The 20644-nt window shown below is 48.1% G+C and overlaps 1 protein-coding gene across 1 annotated transcript in view; it reads right to left on the bottom strand.

Moving 5' to 3' along the window:
• Positions 1–219: 219 nt before the first annotated feature.
• Positions 220–20644, bottom strand: part of ATOH8 (atonal bHLH transcription factor 8) — a 43613-nt gene continuing 23188 nt past the window's right edge. The window contains exon 3 of the mRNA XM_003420407.4: positions 220–3979. Coding sequence (XP_003420455.3) covers positions 3974–3979 — 6 coding nt within the window. The 3' untranslated portion in view covers positions 220–3973. The remainder of the gene's footprint in view (positions 3980–20644) is intronic.

Raw genomic sequence — 20644 nt, 5'->3', positions numbered from 1 at the left:
GAGAGAGTGCCACAAACAAATCTGCAGGCAGCTCTATAACCACAAAACGCCTGGCTGGACTGGAAATGCCCCCACAAGACCCGGCCAGGGAGCTCTTTGTAATTTGTATTTTAATGTAGGTCTTCCTGCATGGCTGCTTACATAAAGCTGTTTAGAAGACTGTCGATAAAATGTGAATCTATCTGAAAAGAGTTTCTCTTAACTGGGAACACAGGCAAGTGTGAGTCTGGGTGTGTGTGTGCGCACATGAGGGGTGTATTGTGTGTGTGTGCACATGAGGGGTGTATATGTGTATGTGTGTGTACACATGAGGGGTATATATGTGTGTCCACACATATGAGGGGTATATATGTATCCACACGCATTAGGGGTATATATGTATGTGTGCACACAAGATGGGTGTATCTGTGTATGTGCACACGAGGAGTGTATATGTGTGCACACACACGAGGGGTGTGTGTGTGCGCACACAAGGGATGTATGTGTGTGTGCACACATGAAGGGTGTATAGGTGTGTGTGCACACATGAGGGGTGTATTTGTGTGTGCGTGTGACATGCAGGATGTATGTGTGTGTGTGTGTGCACATGTGCATAAAAACACAAACTGCTGTGCTGGGGAGGAAGCCGGAAAAGGGGAGGAAAAGCATGTATTTTTCATCATTAATATACATACATACCTATATACATATACATGTCTGAGAAGCCCTGGTGGCACAGCGGTTAAACGCTTGGCTGCTAAGCAAAAAGTTGTCAGTTCAAACCCACCAACTGCTCTACGGGAGAAAGATGTGGCAGTCTGCTTCCATAAAGATTTACAGCCTTGGCAACCCTTGAGGCCATTCTTCTCTGTCCTATAGGATCGTTATGAGTTGGAACCGACTTGACAGTAAGGAGTTTTTTATATATGTGTGTGCGTGTGTGTCTTCCATCCACATTTCAGCGCAGCCTGTATCCCATATCAGTGGTTCTAAATCCTTTCTAGTCAGAGGCCAGAGCCCTCCTGGACCAGTGGTCCTCAGTATTGCTTGCACATTATAATCAAGTGAGGAGCTTTTAAAAATCCCAATGCCCAGGGGACCTCATACCACCAAGAAAGAAGCACTGAAAGCAGAGCGTGTCCTTTGGACCCGCGGTTCCTGCATGGAGAAGCTCCTAGTCCAGGGGAAGACTGATGAGAAGGACTTTCCTCCAGAACCGACAGATAGAGAAAGGCTTCCCCTGGAGCTGATGGCCTGAATTTGGACTTCTAGCCTACTAGACTGTGAGAAAATAAATTTCTCTTTGTTAAAACAAACAAACAAACAAAACCCAATGCCCAGATCACACTCCATTCCAGCACATCAGAATTTCTAGAAATGAGACTTCAACATTAGTACTTTATATTAGCATTTAATAATCTCCTCAGGTTATCCCACTGTCCTGCCAAGGCTGAGTACCCCTCTGCATAGAAAGCCTTTCCCCCATTGCTCTGCTCAGAAAATCCCTATTCATCCTTCAAGATCCAACTCACGTAGCGCCTTTCCAGACAGCCTTTCCAGATACCCCCGGGGAGAGTTTGGTCCTTTCCCGAAAATCCCAAAGCCACCTTAGTCATCTGGCTGTATAATAATTATTTGCTTGTTTATCTGGCCCCCTGTACAGAACCATGAGCTCTGTGAAGATAGGCACACCACAGGGTTCATCTCTCTATTCCCACCATCTAGCTGAGTGTCTGATTCAGAATGACAGGAAAGCGTGTAATGAAGGCTATGAGCAGGAGAGGGGTGGGAGTGAAGCTTGGTTGTCTCTGGGTGGTGAGGCCACAGGTCAGCTGTCTTGGCAGCAGAGTGGAGGTGCCCCCACTCTTTGTTAACAGAAAGGGCCCTTCTATGTCAACAAGTTTGACGCTGGTTGGTCCATATTTCCTGCTGCTCCAGGAAGTGCCACCAGAGTTACTCGGAGGCTCAGAAGGACAATTGAGTGAGCTGGGACCTATACCTGGGGTCCCAGGTTGACTGGCCCTTCCAAACTGGCCCCTCTCAGCTCCATTCCAAGCCCACTCTGTCTGGCCTACTTCCAGAGCACCTTGCTCTGAGGTCCCCTGATCTCCCAGCCCAAGGAACCTAGACCAGCCCACATACCTTGGTCCTTGGCAAAGGGCTATGCCTGGACTTCTCCAAGGCCCACAGCCCCTAGTGCAAGGGGAAGAGGCTCCCTACAGCCAGCTCTGCCTGCAGACACTCCAGCGCCAGCCCCTGCCTCAGCCCAGGGGCCTGAGGAATAGGGAAGAAAGGGCAACACCAAGGTAAAACCAAGGGCCAGGCTGTGAATCCTGCTCTACGGGCAGCCGTGTCCCTCCTACACAGCCCTTCTGTCTTGACAGTCCTTTCCTACTTCTTAACTTCTTACCACCACCACCCCACCCCCCAACCCCAATGGGCCTTGGCTGTCCATTTTAGACTGGAAGACTGAGGGCCACTGAAGCAGAGTGACATGACAGTGGCCACACAAAGACTTCAGGTACGACTGGGTCACGGCACTGGGAAGAGGCAAGAGCCCAGGATTTAGAGTGAGGACGCCCTGATTTGAGTACTGGCTCTGCCACTGACTAGCCCTGTGTCCCTGGGGCCTCTGTTTCTTCATCTGTAAAATGGGATTAATAATAACAGCAGCCACCTCATAAACTCATGGTAAGAATTATGTGAGGTATGATGTGTTTCTGTCTAGGCCTCCTGGTCACAAACCCAGGCCGAGGCCACCACCACCACCCCCCCACCGCTGCCACACCCCTACATGGCCCCACACACTACCACTCACACACTGCCCACTTCTCTGAAGGGCTCAACATCTCTAGGCAGAGACCATGCCCCATACCTCTAGGCAGAGACCATGCCCTGGTCACCCATGGAGTCCACTCAACACAACAAGTATGTTCTTTACATGTTGGGGCTTTTACTTCAATTTGAAGCAGACGTTTGAGCACAGATGTGAAAAGCTTTGGCCTTTTGAGCACAAGGAAGGAGCAGGCCTTGGCTTTGAACATGTACCCCCATACACGCACATACTGGCCCATTCCCCTGGTCCCTTCCTCCTTCTGCCCCTCCTGCACAACCTGTAACAGACAGTTGGCCTCCAAGCAGGGTGCCATCTTGTTAGCCCAGCCATGAGGCCACTGGTGAGGAATGGCTGGCTGGGCTGATTGAGGAAGCGAAGGTCCTCAGGCAGGTTTCTTTAGGGCAAGTCCCTGGGGTGGGGAATGGGGTGGTCAATATTGCTTCTTCTCTCCTGACTCCTTTCCCATGATGCTCAGGGCCCAAGAAGGAACCTGAGCTCAGCAAACCTTGAGAATCAGGACCAGAAGGCCTGGGCACCCAGTGAGAGGGAGAGAAGGGGTCAGGGACCTCAGACCCTACTCCTTATCTTCCCTGGCTCCCCCATTCTCCCTCTCCAGCACTCCGAAGGCTCATCTTGCCCCCAGCCAGCTCAAGGGCCCAGCACAGAAGAAGAGTGTTGAGTCAGAGGTCTGATGTTTCCAATTGTCACCAAATGTCCATCCTTCCACGTGGTCCTCATGGAATTGCTGGCATGTCTTTGGCTTGAGATGGGACTCAGGCAACAGATGGAGCAAAAGTGATGGAGCAACAGTGTGGTTTCTGTTTTTTGGGTTTTCTCACACTGTTTTGAACAGTGTCTGTGTCGAATCTTTGGCAATGAATTTCTGCAGCTGGACAGTGTGCCTCAGGCAAGAGGAAGGCTAGCTCTCCCCTCCCCACTGGGCAGAGGGAAGAGTGTAAATTAGCCACTGAGTGGCTCGGTGAGGGGAGGAGGGTGAAAGAGAAGCAGGCATGTTCATGTCCAGCCCCAAGAGGCAGTGGTCTGAGCATATGACGGCATCTTGCAGAGGAGTTGAGGCTGGACTTGGCGAGTGCACCTTCTCCTCAGGCCTGACTGGAAAAAGGCCCACAGCAGCATCCTTGGTCTAGTCTGCGGTAGTCACTCCTGAAAGAAATGACCATCAGTAACAGCCTGACTCGTCATGACTCCAGTTTGAGGAGGGTTAACCAGGCACCAGCACCCATGCCAACTCCCCTCGGTTAATCCTCATAGCAGCCTCCGGCAGGAGATGCACCCCGAGGGGTTAGGTAAGTGGTAGAGCCTGGATTTGGGCCCAGGTGTGGCTGCCTCCAGAGCCCATTCGGCTCCCATTAACCCCTACTTGTGTATCTCAGAGCCACTGCTGTGTTTGTTGGTTTGGGGGGAACAGGCAGGGCCGAGGAGATAGAGGGAGCCAGAGCCCCCCTCCCACTGGAAGTTCAGGGACTTCTGGTGCTGATACCACAACCCCCAGGTCACATCTCTGAGGGATCTCAGAGTCAGGTCCACCCCTACCCCGGCTAAGCAGGGCTGGTCAGCCCCCATGGGAATGGCCTGTCTGCATCTCTTCCTCTATACTCTTCAGACAAGAACATTATACCAGGAGTCAAAAGACTGGCTCTAGTTGCAAGCAAGCTGGATGACCTGGGGCAAGTCACTTAACTTCTCTGGGCCTTAGTTTCCTCATCTATAAAACAACAGGTAGAAGTAAGTCAGTAATTTTCAAACTTTCTTGTAAGCAGTCAAAACAAAATCTGACCTGTGGAACCCTAACACAGAAAACAGATAAACCTAATTCTGGTCTACGTGAGGTAGTAGGGTGAGGGGACACAGAGAGAAAGGGGCACAGAGTCTTACTCCATTCCCTGGGACTGGGGACATCTGTAAGACCGAGGGGGTAGGGACCATAATAGGGAACCCGCTGGTCGAGCCATCTCTAAGTACCTTGCAGCTCTGATGTCCAATATCTTTGCTCTGGCAGCTGAACTTGGTTCTGCTCTTAAGAAAATTGACCAGAGGGTATGACTTGCTACCAGGAGGGGACAGGAGATGGAAAAAGGTCAGGTACCACTGGCGCTTTAGCCACTCTAAGGAAAGGGTTCAAGTTCATCCAAAAAAAAAAACCCATTGCCATTGAGTCAATTCCAACTCATGGCGACCCAATGTGTTACACAGTAGAACTGAGCTCCATAGGGTTTTCTTTACTCTTTATGGAAGCAGACTGCCAGCCTTTCTATGTGGTGCCGCTAGGTGGGGTGGAACTTCCAACCTTTAGGTAATAGAGAGCAAACCATTTGTGCTGCCCACAGACCTCCAAATCCATCCAGACCATGCAAATTGTAATAATTAAAAAAAAAAAAAAACCTAGCCGCCGTTGAGTTGATTCTGACTCATGGTAATCCCATGTGAGTCAAAACAGAACTGTGCTCCATAGGGTTTATAACAGTCCCTTAACCTGGTACAGCACACCCCTAATAAAGCAGTTCCAAATACTTTTTTGATTCTTGCAACAACCCTGAGTGAAGAGCTAAGGACTTTTCTAAAAAGACAAACGTCAGGCTCCTCCCGCTTGCCAGAGTGCTTCCTCACACCTTCTACCTCCTCACACCCTGCACCTCCTCACGCCCTGCATTTCCTCGGGCCCTGTACTTCCTCACGCCCTGTGCTTCCTCACGCCCTGTGCTTCCTCACACCCCATGCTTCCTTGCGCCCCGTACTTCCTCATGCCCTGTGCTTCTTCACACCCTGTGCTTCCTCACACCCTCATAAAGGTGAGCTGTGGCAAGCCCAGGGAAGGAGGTGCCAGAGGTTGGCAGCACAAGCACTTGAACCCAGATCAGCAATATTTATTCTACCACACAGAGGCTGCTGTTGCTGAAATGGAGGATTGGGGAGGCAGGATGCAGCCAAACCGTGAGCTTGGAGGGCCTGGCAACCACAGGCCCTGGTGAGCCTTGCAGGCCTGTGGCAGCCATGCTCGGCCCACAGCCAGGTGCAAGGCGTGAGTGGGGTTCGAGGAGGCCCAAGGGAACCAGGCCAGGAGGAGGAGTTTTCTCAGCTAATAGTGGCTAAGAAGGGGAAAGGAAAAGTGAGAGGAGGGAGCGTCTTGATGTGGTAAATCCCAGGCTCACATTCTCAGAGCTCACTGTGCGTGGCTGGCCCCAGCAGGAATCTGCTTTTTGTTACTGAGTCTGAGGAGGAGGATTAAGAAGCGGAAAGGAAACCCGTGGGGATGGCACTGGGTCTGTGGTCCGCAGGGTGATTTACAGCCGCGTCATGCCGGCGCTGGCCGCCTGGGCGGGCTCTGGCGTGGACTTGGCCCCCGCAGTTGCTTTCTTGTTCAATCTGCCTGTGGTTTGGGGGAAGGAGGGGCTGGGGCGGCTGCAGACGTACTCCTGGACGTACTGTAGAGGCAGCGGGCTGCCTGAGTACAGTCCCAGCCCTCTATCAGCGCCCAGACCTGCTGAAGGCACTTCCACCTCCCGAGAGTGAGGGAGGGGAGGTTTCTCTCATCAAGGCCTGACCTGCAGAATCACAGATCCTGGACCCCACCCTTTCCCTGGTGTCTGCACTGGACTGTGCTCCCATCCCCCACCTCGGCCCTGGAATCCCAGCACAGGCTGCACTGGCCCCAGGAAGCCTTCAGTCTGTTGGGGCATGGTGGGAAGAGCGCTGAGGCCTTAGGTGCCAGAGCCATCTCTACGATTAACCGGCTATGTGGCCTTTCGCTCTGTGCTTTCATTCCCTCACTGGTACAGACAGGGCTGTAAGTGGAAAGGCATCCCTCAATGGGTGCTCTGCAGAGCACTAGCCAGTGAAGCAGCCCATTACGCAGCCCATGACTAAATGAGTTTGGGGAACACCACAGGCTTTGGTTCTATCTTGGAAAGTCACTACAGTAAACCTGTGAGAGCCCGAACTTGAGGGGACTGTCTTGTTTTTCTGGGCCTCACAAGTTTTCCGCCTTCGACAGGGTGCAGTCTTATCACTTTTCTATTGCTCATTTTAGTGGGAAATGTTTGAGTTCCCATTCTCTGACAGATTTCCGTCTTATACAGGTTCCAGCTTTCGCAGGTTTTACTGTATTTGCATTTTAAAGGCTCTGAAAAGTGATCTGGTCAGTGTGGCAAATTGGCTGATTTATCACAACCAGAAATCATCTTTTTATAAACTGTTGGCTTGTTTGTAGTCAGAATGTCAACTCCACCAGAACAGAGACTTGGTCTGTTTTTTCCGCTGGTGCAGCCCCAGTGCCTAGCACACAGAACAATCTCAGTAAGTATTCGTGGGATGAGTGAATAAATATTTCCACCCACAGGTATTTTTTTTTTACTGCAGTCTTTATATACCTGTGAGAGAGACCCGTTGCCATACAGTCTATCTGGACTCATAGTGACCCTATAGGCCAGAGTAGAACTGCCCCAAAGGGTTTCCAAGAAGCTGCTGGTGGATTCGAACTGCTGACCTTTTGGTTAGCAGCCCAGCTCTTAATTGCTGTGTACATATGCTGTGGGATAATTTTTCCTATGTCAAATGTAACATTGAGCATTTTTTTTAATGAACCTATACCTTAGGTGAATTTTTGTGAACCCTGGAACAATTTTGCCTCATTTTGTTTTTTGTTCAATTCCAGCATTCCCTGGTTTCTTATTTCTAATAGATATTTCAGTCCATTTTTTCTCCTTTGCTTACTAAGTTTGTCTCTGGCTTCCAGTGAATTATTTTCCTTTCCTGATCACTTCTGTGTCCTGCAGGTTATTCCTCCAGTTTGGGGGCATTTAGAAAGTGTATGTCTTTTTATGTCTAACTGCCTCCTGAGTTATTTTACCTTTAAAATTTGTTTTTAGTCAATGACATCCACTCTATTTATTCAACCGTTTTTTTAACTATATTAAAGCATTACATTTTTCTATATTAAAGCAATTTTGATACAGTCTTCTTGTTGTTGTTGTTAGGTGCTATCCAGTTGATTTCGACTCATGACAACCCCATACACAACAGAATGAAAAACTGCCTGGTCCTGCACCATCCTCACAATCATTGCTATGCTTCAGCCCATTGTTGCAGCCATTGTGTCAATCCATCTCATTGAGGGTCTTCCTCTTTTTTCACCGACCCTCCATTTTACCAAGCATGATGTCCTTCTCCAGGGATTGGTCCCTCCTAACAACATGTCCAATGTACATGGAAGTCTAGCTTCTAAGGAGCATTCTGGCTGTACTTCTTCCAAGACAGATTTGTTCATTCTTCAGGCAGTCCATAGTATATTCAATATTCTTCGCCAACACCATAATTCAAAGGCATCAATTCTTCTCCTGTCTTCCTTATTGATTATCCAGCTTTCGCATGCATATGATGCAATTGAAAATACCATGGCTTAGGTCAGGTGTACCTTAGTCCTCACAGTGACATCTTTGCTTTTGAACACTTTAAAGAGGCCTTTTGCAGCAGATTTGCCCAACGCAATGCATCTTCTGATTTCTTGACTGCTGCTTCCATGGGTGTTGATTGTGGATCCAAGTAAAATGAAATCCTTGACAACTTCAATATTTTCTCTGTTTATTAGGATGTTGCTTATTGGTCCAGTTGCAAGGGTTTTTGTTTTCTTGATGTTAAGCTGTAATCCATACCGAAGGCTGTGGTCTTTGATCTTCATCAGTAAGTGCTTCAAGTCCTCTTCACTTCCAGCAAGGAAAGTTGTGTCATCTATATACCACATATTATTGAATCTTCCTCCAATCCTGATGACACATCCTTCTTCATATAGTCCAGCTTCTTGGATTATTTGCTCAGCATACAGACTGAATAAGTATGGTGAAAGGATACATCCTTGACGTACAACTTTCCTAATTTTAAACCACACAGTATCCCCTCATTCTGTTCAAATGACTGCCTGTTGATCTATGTACAGGTTCCACATAAGCACAATTAAATATTCTGGAATTCCCATTCTTCGAAATTCTATCCATAATTTGTTACAATCCATGCAGTTGAATGCCTTCGCATAGTCAATAAAACAGAGTCTGAATCTGGCTTGAATTTCTGGCAGTTCCCTGTTGATGTACTGCTACAATCATTTTTGGATTATCTTCAGCATAGTTTTACTTGCATGTGATATTAATGATGTTGTCCAATAATTTAGCATTCCATTACATCACCTTTCTTTGGAATGGGCACAGGATCTATTTCAGCTGGTTGGCCAGGTAGCTGTCTTCCAAATTTCTTGGTATGGACAAGTGAGTGCTTCCAGCCTTGCATCCATTTGTTGAAATATCTCAATTGGTATTCCATCAATTCCTGGAAACTTGTTTTTTGACAATGCCTTCAGTGCAGCTTGGACTTCTTCCTTCAGTATCATAAGTTCTTGATCATATGCTACCTCCTGAAATGGTTGAACATCGACCAATTGTTTTTGGTACAGTGACTCCATGTATTCCTTCCATCTTCTTTTGATGTTCTCTGAGTTGTTTAACATTTCGCCCATAGAATCCTACAATATTGCAACTCAAGGCTTGAATTTATTCTTCAGTTCTTTCAGCTTGAGAAATGCTATGCATGTTCTTCCCTTTTGGTTTTCTATCTCCAGGTTTTTGCACATTTCATTATAATACTTTACTTTGTCTTTTCCATCTGCCCTTTGAAATCATCTGTTCAGCTCTTTTACTTCATCATTTCTTCCTTTCATTTTAACTACTTATGTTCAAGAGCAAGTTTCAGAGTCTCCCCTGACATCCATTTTGATCCTTTTCTTTTTCTTTTCTATCTTTTTGAATCGGACAATCATATAGTCTACTATGCTGGGAATGACAACTCGATGTTGCATTCATCATCAAAAAAAACGTTTCAAGATCTATCCTGAAGTACAAGACTGTCAGTGATAGGATAATATCCATACGACTAGAAGGAAGACCAGTTAATATGGCTATTATTCAAATTTACGCACCAACCACTAGGGCCAAAGATGAAGAAATAGAAGATATTTATCAGCTGCTGCAGTCTGAAATGCTGCAATCAAGATGCATTGATAACTACTGGAGATTGGAATGCAAAAGTTGGAAACAAAGAAGAAGGATCGGTAGTTGGAAAATATGGCTTTGGTGATAGAAACAATGCTGGAGATGGAATGATAGAATTTTGCAAGACCGACGACTTCTTCATTGCAAATACCTTATTTCACCAGCATAAACGGCGACTATACACATGGACCTCACCAGATGGAACACACAGAAATCAAATTGACTGTCTGTGGAAAGAGACAATGGAAAAGCTCAATATCATCAGTCAGAACAAGGCCAGGGGCTGACTGTGGAACAGACCATCAACTGCTTATATGCAAGTTCAAGCTGAAACTGAAGAAAATCAGAGCAAGTCCACGAGAGCCAAAATATGACCTTGAATATATCCCACCTGAATTTAGAGACCATCTCAAGAATAGATTTGGTGCATTGAACACTAGTGACCACAGACCAGACGAGTTGTGGAATGACATCAAGGACATCATCCATGAAGACAGCAAGAGGTCACTGAAAACACAGGAAAGAAAGAAAAGACCAAGATGGATGTCAGAGGAGACTCTGAAACTTGCTCTTGAGTGTCAAGCAGCTAAAGTAAAAGGAAGAATTCATGAAGTAAAAGAACTGAACAGAAGATTTCAAAGGGCCTCTCGAGAAGACAAAAAAAAAAAAGTATTATAATGACATGTGCAAAGAGCTGGAGATGGAAAACCAAAAGGGAAGAACACACTTGGCATTTCTCAAGCTGAAAGAACTGAAGAAAAAATTCAAGCCTCGAGTTGCAATAGTGAAGGATTCCTTGGGGAAAATATTAAATGATGCGGGAAGCATCAAAAGAAGATGGAAGGAATACACAGAGTCATTATACCATAAAGAATTAGTCGATATTCAACCATTTCAAGAGGTGGCATATGATCAGGAACCAATGGTACTGAAGGAAGAAGTCCAAGCTGCTCTGAAGGCATTGGGGAAAAACAAGGCTCCAGGAATTGATGGAATATCAATTGAGATGTTTCAACAAACAGATGCAGTGCTGGAAGTACGCACTCGTCTATGCCAAGAAATATGGAAGACAGCTTCCTGGCCAACTGATTGGAAGAGATCCATATTTATGCCTATTCTCAAGAAAGATGATCCAACCTAACGTGGAAATTATAGAACAATATCATTAATATCACGTGCAAGCAAAATTCTGCTGAAGATCATTCAAGAACGGCTGCAGCAGTATATCGACAGGGAACTGCCAGAAATTCAGGGCGGTTTCAGAAGAGGACGTGGAGCCAGGGATATCATTGCTGATGTCAGACGGATCCTGGCTGAAAGCAGAGAATACCAGAAGGATGTTTACCTGTGTTTTATTGACTAGGCAAAGGCATTCAACTGTGTGGATCATAACAAAGTATGGATAACACTGTGAAGAATGGGAATTCCAGAATACTTAATTGTGCTCATGACGAACCTTTACATAGATCAAGAGGCAGCTGTTCGGACAGAACAAGGGAATACTGATTGGTTTAAAGTCAGAAAAGGTGTGCGTCAGGGTTGTATCCTTTCACCATACCTATTTAATCTGTATGCTGAACAAATAGTACGAGAAGCTGGACTATATGAAGAAGAACGGGGCATCAGGATTGGAGGAAGACTCATTAACAACTTGCGTTATGCAGATGACACAACCTTGCTTGCTGAAAGTGAAGAGGACTTGAAGCACTTACTAATAAAGATCAAAGACCACAGCCTTCAGTATGGATTACACCTCAACATAAAGAAAACTAAAATCCTCATGACTGGACCAACGAGCAACATCATGATAAACGAAGAAAAGACTGAAGTTGTCAAGGATTTCATTTTACCTGGATCCACAATCAACAGCCATGGAAGCAGCAGTCAAGAAATCAAAAGACGCACTGCATTGGGCGAATCTGCTGCAAAGGACCTCTTCAAAGTGTTGAAGAGCAAAGATGTCACCCTGAAGACTAAGGTGCACCTGAACCAAGCCATGATATTTTCAATCGCATTATATGCATGTGAAAGCTGGACAATGAATAAGGAAGACCAAAGAAGAGCTGACGCCTTTGAATTGTGGTGCTGGTAAAGAATATTGAATATACCATGGACTGCCAAAAGAACGAACAAATCTGTCTTAGAAGAAGTACAACCAGAATGCTCCTTAGAAGCAAGGATGGCGAGACTGCATCTTACATACTTTGGACATGTTGTCAGGAAGGATCAGTCCCTGGAGAAGGACATCATGCTTGGCAGAGTACAGGGTCAGCGGAAAAGAGGAAGACCCTCAACAAGGTGGATTGACACAGTGGCTGCAACAATGAGCTGAAGCATAACAACGATTGTAAGGATGGTGCAGGACCGGGCAATGTTTCATTCTGTTGTGCATAGGGTCGCTATGAGTTGGAACCGACTCGACGGCACCTAACAACAACAGCAACATCTTTTTAATGATCTTTTGCTTTCTTCATGTATGATGCCCTCGACGTCATCCACAACTCATCTGGTCTTTGGTCATTAGTATTCAATGTATCAAATCTGTTCTTGAGAATGTCTCTAAATTCAGGTGGGACATACTCAAAATCATCCTTTGGCTATCTTGGACTTAATTTTTAAGTTTTAATTTTCTTCAGCTTCAATTTGAACTTGCATGTGAGTAATTGATGGTCTGTTCCATAGTCAGCCCCTGGTTTTGTTCTGACTAATGATATTAAGCTTCTCCATCATTGCTTTCCACAGATGTAGTCAATCTGATCCTTGTGTATTTCATCGAGCAAGGTCCACAAGTACAAATCACCATTATGTTGTTGAAAAAAGGTACTGTCAATGAATAAGCAGTTGGTCTTGCAAAATTCTATCACGCAATCTCCTATGTCGCTTCTATGCCAGGAATGGCAAATTGAAGAAGAACGTCATCGCGTTCATTGTCAGAAAGAACATTTCAAGATCTATCCTGAAATACAACACTGTCAGTGATAGGCTAATATCCATAAGCTTACACGGAAGATCAGTTAATACGACTATGATCCAAATTTATGCACCAACCGCTAATGCCAACGATGAAGAAATCGAAGATTTTTACCAGCTTTCGCAGTGTGAAGTTGATCAAATATGCAATCAAGATGCATTGATAACTGCTGGTGATTGGAATTTGAAAGCTGGAAACAAAGAAGAAGGATCAGTAGTTGGAAAATATGGCCTTGGTGATAGAAACAGCCTTCTATGTGAAGAAAAAGGCATCCAATGGAATCGAAAGCCTGACAGTTTTTTTTTTAATTGTTTTGTCCTAAAAAAGAGCAGTCAGATTTGAAGTGTTATTTTAAAATTAAAATATGGAGAGAAAAAAAGCAGGGAGTGCATGGGAGAAATATTTTTCAAGAACCAATTTATTCTGCACTGTTTTACCTTTTACTTGTGAGTACACCAACCAATACGTAGTCTAGAAAGGGGGTCTCATGTTTAGCTCTTGGTTCCTACTGGACTTAATCTTGGCGCCAAAGTCATCCAGCTATGGAGCCCTGGGCAGGCTGTTTAACCTCCCTCAGCCTCAGTTTCCCCATCTTTAAAATGAGCACAGTAATAGTAGCTATCTTATAGATGCTTGCAAAGAACCGATGAGACAATCGAGCTTTGCCTTGCAGGTCCTGGCACATAGGGGCAGCACACGAAGGTGCTGGCACACATGCCCACAAAGGGTTGGGTCCCCAGTTTGAGTAGCTGGTAGTTGAAAACATGAAGCAGCATCACGGGCTGAAAAGTCTTAAAACAAGTAACCAGAAATAGTCACTTCTGAGCAATTGTCATCTTGACCAATTTCCTTTCAACCAATTATTTTTAAAAATAAACAACTTTTAAAATTATCTGGGCAGCATATGTTAATTATAAAAGAATTAGAAAGTACAGAAGAGTGAACAGAAGGAAAACGTTTAACTTGCCTCAATCCCTCCACCTAGAGAAAATCACTGATTACATTTTGGTGACTATTTTCCCACATACTTTTCCTATGCTTACATATTCATATATCGCATTTTATAAAAATGCAATTTTGTCGCCCAAACTGACTTGTAAGCTGGTTTATATTTTTTCTTTAAACGCTCAAGTCTGTACATCTTTGCATTTGACAGACCTATTTGCACAACATCTTCTCCAAGGGCCAGGCTTTGCTGAGGTTATTCTGGGCTCAGGCACAGAACTGGGCTTCTGGCCTCCAAATATCCCAGGGAACTGGAAGCAGGTACAGGCCGGTCCACCCCCCGCACCTCCCACCCCGCCTGGCCTGGGCACCACGGGCGACAGGCAGGAAATTTATGAGCAGTTGGACTTGGCTACTATTTGTCCGAGGGCGGGAACATAGTGTGACTCAAGGATCACAGCGTGTCCCAGCTTGGAGGGCCCTCGGGGTCCCAGGCATCTAAGAGTTCCAATGTTATGGTCAGAGTCTCTCTGGGGGGCACGAAACAGGAAAAAATTTCATTCTTTTGACATTTACTGAGTTTCTACTAGCTGCCAGGCCTGGGGAAGGCCTGGGGCTAAAGCTTCCCTGCTGTAGGGCAGCTGACCGTCTAACCACAGGAAAAAGCTGGAAACCACTGCAGCTGGTACCAGCTGCCCATCAAGTCGATTCTGACTATGGTGACCCCACGTGTGTCAGACTAGAACTATGCTCCATAGGGTTTTCAGTGGCTGATTTTTCAGAAGTAGATCGCCAGGCATCTCTTCTAAGGAGACTCTGGGTGGACTCAAACCTCCTACCTTTCAATTAATAGCTGAGTGTGTTAGTAGTCAGGGACTCCACTCAAGGTGGTAAACGCTGCCAATCCCACTCGTTCCTTTTTGTGCTCATCAAGGCTGCTCAGCAGGGAGCAGCGGCTACTGAGATTGCCGTGGGCGCGTAGCTAGATGTGCAGATGAGCTGTTCGTGCTAAGGAGTTGCCTGCCCTGCAGGCCCCCAGCTTTCTCAGGGCATAAACTGGTAGGGAGTGTGGGTGGGCCTGACAGGCCAAACTCCTCACGTACTGAGGCCAGTGGATATGTCCAAAACTCAGAGCAGTCAATGGCATACAGAAGCACTTTCCTATCTGTAAGAAACAACTGCTGCACCAGTGTTGAGGATGAGAGCAGGAAACCCCGCAGACCTCTTCCCGTGCTAAGACACTAGAGGTGGAGCCGGCTCCCAGGTATCCTGGGCAAGCATTTATTGAGCACTTACTTATCAGATACCCCACACTGTTCTAGGGCCAACTAGAGTTGTGTCACTGCTGTCTCCCCGGTCCAGAACAATGAAGGCCCGCTTAAGTCCAACCTCTTCACCCCACCAGCCCCCACTCCACAGCCAGCTGGGGAAAATCCGATTCTCCTCTGAACTCCTAAAGCACTTTATCCCACCTCTTCCTACATCCCTTGGTGCCATGAATTTGTTGGTGTGATTGCCATCATCCCCTCGCCCACCCCACACTTCACCACCAGCTCCCTGAGGGAAGGGGCCACCAAGTCCTGGCACCACCATCTTCCCAAGGGCTGGGAGAAGAAGCTTCTGACTCTGCGCTACCTCGCAGCACCATGCTGCTTTCTCGCACACACTGCCTCACAGGATTCCTGTGAGGTGGGTGTTGTGCTTCAGTTTTGCAGATGAGGAAATGGAGGTCTGAGTGGGTACCTCGCTTGCCCTAGGCCACACTGCTAGGAAATGGCAGAGCAAGGCACAACCCCTAGAGACCTCAGAACTGGCAGTTCCCCAAGCCATCCATTCAGCTGCCACCTTCCTGGGTTCTAAGAAAATCTCAGCCTTCGTCTCTTTGAGCCCAAGGAAAGGCAGCTGATGTGGGAGGCCTAGCACCCCCAGAGCCAGGTCCAGAGTTCACGAGGAGCCTGCTGGCCCAGCAGGGGACAGTCAGAGAGACCTGAGGCCCCACTGGGCTGACGGCTTCTGGAGCTGTGGGCCACTCTGTTTCTCTCTCCATTCTCTCTCTGTGTGTCTTTGTGCCAACTCTCTCTTGGTCTCTGCCTCTCTGTGTTTCTCTCCATGTCATCAGTCTGTCTGTCTGTCTTGGCCCTCACCCCACCCCATCCAGTACAGAGGGCTGAGCTGTCCTGGGCGAGGCCTGAGGCCCAGCTGTCTGCAGCTTCCCATCTGCTTCCTGTTCTGTGATGCTCTCCAGCCAGCTCTACTTGGCTGCATGCTGCTCTTCTGGACCCCAGAAGCTCAAGGAGTCTGTGACCTTACCCCTAACGGGAGGAGGCTCCCAGGCTGGAGGGGAGCAGACAGCTGGGTGGACAGGTGGCCCAGCCAGGTGAGGAAGGCTCTGTTCACTTGGTGCTTCCCAGTGGGCCCTGACTCATGACCCTCACGCACAGCCCACACACACTCCATACACACACAAACACAGACACACAACCACTCTCGCCCCACCCCCTCCCCATCAGGCCTGCTTCCTCAGCGGCTGGGAATTGCTACCCCATCACCCCTGCACCTCACAGTGCCTCTCTTCCCCCATCCTTACTGCAAACTGACAGCAGGGGGAGACAAGTCAATTTAGGCCAAAGCGCTGGCCAGCAGGCCTTTGCAAATACCACACTGGCTCCAGGAGACCCCAGGAGGGACTCCAGCTGTGAACATTTCAGGACCAGTGGGGACAAGCATGGGGTGGCTGGGAGAGGCCACGAGCCCCCCTAACCAACAACTTGTGGTCAAGTTGACGCTGACTCTTGGCAACCCCATGTGTGTCAGAGTAGACTGTGCTCCACAGGGTTTTCAATGGCTTGTTTTTCAGAAGTAGATTGCCAGGCCTTTCTTCCAAGGTGCCTCTGAGTAGACTTGAACTCCAATCTTTCAGTCAGCAGCCTAGCATGTGAACCATTTGCACCATCCAGGAACTATAGCCCCCTAACCAAACCAAGCCAAACCCATTGCCGTTGAGTCAACTCCAACTTGTAGCAACCCTATAGGACAGAGTAAAATTGTCCCACAAGGTTTCCAAGGAGCGTCTGGTGGATTTGAACTGCCGATCTTTGGTTAGGAGCCATAGCACTTAACCACTGCACCACCATAGCCCCCTAGGCAGCCCAAATAATCAAATGACTTCAGCAATAACAGTGTGTTCCATACAAACACAGTCTTAAGAAAAACACTTCTTTAGCCTTTTCATCATCCCTGGCCCCTCCTAGGTGGAGATTCTGGATCCACTGTGGGATCCAGGCAAGGGAAGCTGAACATCTCTGGTTGCACTCTTTGGTCACTGCCCCCTGCCCATCAAGGACACCCCAAAAGCAGCTTCCAGATGCACAAGGGAGAGGCCAAAACTAGGAAGAAAAATGATTTTTTCATACACACACATGCACACAGGCACACACACGTATACTCACACGCACATACAAGCACACACACCCCCAGTGGCATGTAATACTTCATGGTGGTTAAATGTGCCAGCTGTGACATCAGACAGCCTCCATTTCAACCCCGACTGTGCCTCCTTTCCGTCACCTATAAAATGATAGCAGTCATCTACCACATAAGGTTGCTGTGAGGACTGAAAAACCTAACAGCTGCAAAGCCAAGCGCTCAGGTTAGACACCCCCAGTTCAGTGTCCCCCATTGCCCATCAGCTCCTCAAGGTGGGGTCTGCATCTCCACTTCTGATCTCCAGCACCTCACTTCGCACTGAGCAGATGCCCGTTAGATATTTGTGGAAGACAACTGAAAACACCGCATTTTCTCATGCTTTCATTCACTTGACAAGTATTCAGTTCGTGCCAGTCTCCGCTCAAGCCCTGGAGACAGCACAGGGAGCAGGACAGGCAAGCCCTGCATCCCAGGAGTATGAGCCACTACAGAGAAAGGAAGCCTCGTGTTCTCTGTGCCAAAACGACTAATGCACTTCCCTGCATTCTCCGTCAGACGTTACTGAATGTACTTTAGCTTCCTCTGGACAACTCAAGGTCAACCCAGGAACATCAGTGGACAAAATACTCCCTAGGTCCCTGAGGCTACGGGGTTCTCTGGCCCTACACTAAACAGCCCCAAGCCTCTTGGCTTTTTTAGGGCTCTGGCTTTGCTCTGAAGTGTTTTTCTGTTCCTTCCCACACATCAGACTCCTGGCTGTGATCGCGGGTGCTGTGAGTGCACCTGCCCCTAGGGGCTGATCTTTCCCCTGCAGTTCAGTGTTTCCCTTCCGCTGATTTGATCTGAGACTCCCGAGAGCCAAGCTTGTAAGAAGAGTGCTCAGGGTAGGGGCAGTGGGCTCTGACGGAGGCCCAATGGGGCTCTCCTATGAATTACTGTACTTGACCTTCGGGAAATGTGAGTTAGCTCTACATTCCAAAGGGTGGGGCCTTTGTTTATTCTGTTCTCTGGTGTGACCCCAGCACCTAGAACAGTGCCTGGCACACAGTCAACACTCAAAAATGCTTATTCCTAAATAAGTATGCAGGACCCTTCGCACTTTCTTCATCTTTCCTGCTCATGTAACTGAAGGGATGGAGTAAGTAAAGAACGGCTGTGTGAGCATGTGGGGGGAGGGGGCCCTTTGCAAATAACCCCGCTGCTGCCCACCCACCTTCTGTGTGTATGAGGTGATTGGGGTGGGGATGGGCAGGAAACCAGGCATTGAGCTTCATCACTGTTGGGGGGGCGGGTGATTCTCAACAATGCCTTGTCTTTGTTCTCCAGCTTCCGGTGGGCTCCAAGCACACTCTCCCCAGGGCTGCCCTCCAGATGCCCAGCTGCCTGGCTTTGCCCTGCCCTGCAACTGGCGGGCCATCTCGAAGGGCTCCTGATCCCTAAGTGGGGCAAGTTTTCAAAACCTCAAAGAACACCGACCAGCTCCCAGTGTGCACTCCCTTCCCACCTGGACAGGAGGCTGTTCACCTGATGCTGACAGATGGTACCTGTTAACGCCCCAGCACGCGTGTGCATGCACACACATACATGCGCGCAGTAGAGGGACTGACAGTGCCCTCTGCCTGGCAATGGAATCAAGTCCTCGGGGAGCAGCCCCAATCTGGTATCCATTCTCCAAGTCACGCGGTGGGTAGGAGACACGCGGGTCCCTCTGCCACCTTGCTGGTGGGCCAGTGAAGTCCACCAGCCACCCCTCCTGGCTGTGCAGTGTCCACAGGTCACAGAGCCCTCCTCACCCATCATTTCCCTGAGCCTCACACACGGACACCTTTATCTATATTTATAAGGAAAGTGGAGTCCAGAGAAGGCAGGAGCCTGAGGTTACAAAGCAAGCCCGCAGCTCACACCTCATCTCTGAGGGAGCAGACGAGGACGGTGGCCTGGGCTCAGAAGCACTTGTTTCATGGGGGTGGGCAGTTTTTGAGGCCCCACCTGCCCTGCCCTGTTGTGTGACCCTGTGTGACTTCACCTCTCTACCACCCAGCCTTCTCTTCCAGCTCACATGGTTAACAAAAATGGACCTCATGAGGTGGTTGTGGGATTCAAGGAAAGAACGAGTATGGAAGGGCTCTATAAACTGTAAAGTGCTGTGCAGAGGCCACCGGGCCTGGCCTAGTCCGTGAGGTTCTCAGTGCCATCAACCAAAAACAGGGCTACTGGCCACCACTTCTCAGGGCTGCAGTGATCACCAGGGCCCCATGAAAGCGGGGCTCTGAGGCTTGAGGTTATTAAGGTCAGGACTCTGGTTAGCACCACTATCTGGCCTGAAAGGGGAAGACTAGACTGTAGCAACTCAGGGTCAGCCCCCAGGGATGAGCCGTGTGGCTGATTACCCTACTGCCCCTCCTAGCTGACCAGAAAACCAAACCCACTGCCATCAAGTTGACTCCGACTTATGGCAGGCAACCCCACGTGTGCAGAGCAGAACGGCTCCAAGGGGTTTTCAAGGCTGTGACCTTTTGGAAGCACATCACCAGGGTTTTCTTCCAAGGCACCTCTGGATGGGTTTGAACCAGCAGCCTTTCAATTAGTAGTCAAGCGCTTAACCATTTGCACTACCCAGGGACTCCTTGACAGCTGATAGGCCTGATTTCTTCCTCCAGTTCAGGCAGCATGCTCTTAGAGTGAAGATAGGGGTGTCTGGTAAGACTGCCCTGGTGAGGAGGAAGGCTCTTGCCAGCGAGACCCCTGCCCTTGCCCCTCCCTTGGACACAGTGTGAGGATGAAGGGCTTGCTGCAGCAGCCACCGTGCAGCTATGAGGCACAGACCTAAAGAAGCCCGGCCATCTCGGAGCCACGGAGCCGTGAGAACAGCCACCTCCCTCCAGACTTCTGAACTGTGCAAAACTCAAGCCCCTATTAGTTTAAGCTGCTGGGTGAGGGTTTTCAGTTATCTGGGGCTCAAAGCTTTCCTTGCTGATTCAAGAGAACAAGAGGTGCAGCTTTGTGGAACAGGGTCCTGGGGGAGCCCGGGAATATCTTCCTGGCTGTGTCCTGAGGTCCCCTAGCTAACCTTTTCTTAGAATCTTCGCCTACAGACCAGCTGTGTGGATTTATTTTAGTTGAAGGGATAGTGTGTTATCATTTGGGAGCCTACTATGTGCCAGAAGCTAGGACACAAAGATGAAAGGACTCAGAGACTAGCTAGAGAGCTGGGGGCCAAGCAAACAGTGTGTACTGGAATGACTGTAGCGGAATGAATGTGATGTAATGAGTGTAATATAATATCACACAATATATCACCTAAAAATATCATGTAATGTCATGACATACAATGAAACATACTGCCAAATGCAACAGTGTCATGTAACATTCTGCATCGTTATTTTATAGCATATCATATGATGCTCTATTGAATTAGACTGTACCCATCAC

The sequence above is a fragment of the Loxodonta africana genome, chromosome 15, assembly GCF_030014295.1.
Source record: "Loxodonta africana isolate mLoxAfr1 chromosome 15, mLoxAfr1.hap2, whole genome shotgun sequence".
NCBI classification, from domain to species: Eukaryota; Metazoa; Chordata; class Mammalia; order Proboscidea; family Elephantidae; genus Loxodonta; species Loxodonta africana.
Note: the sequence above shows the minus strand (reverse complement) of the source record. Positions and strands in the feature narration are given on the sequence as shown.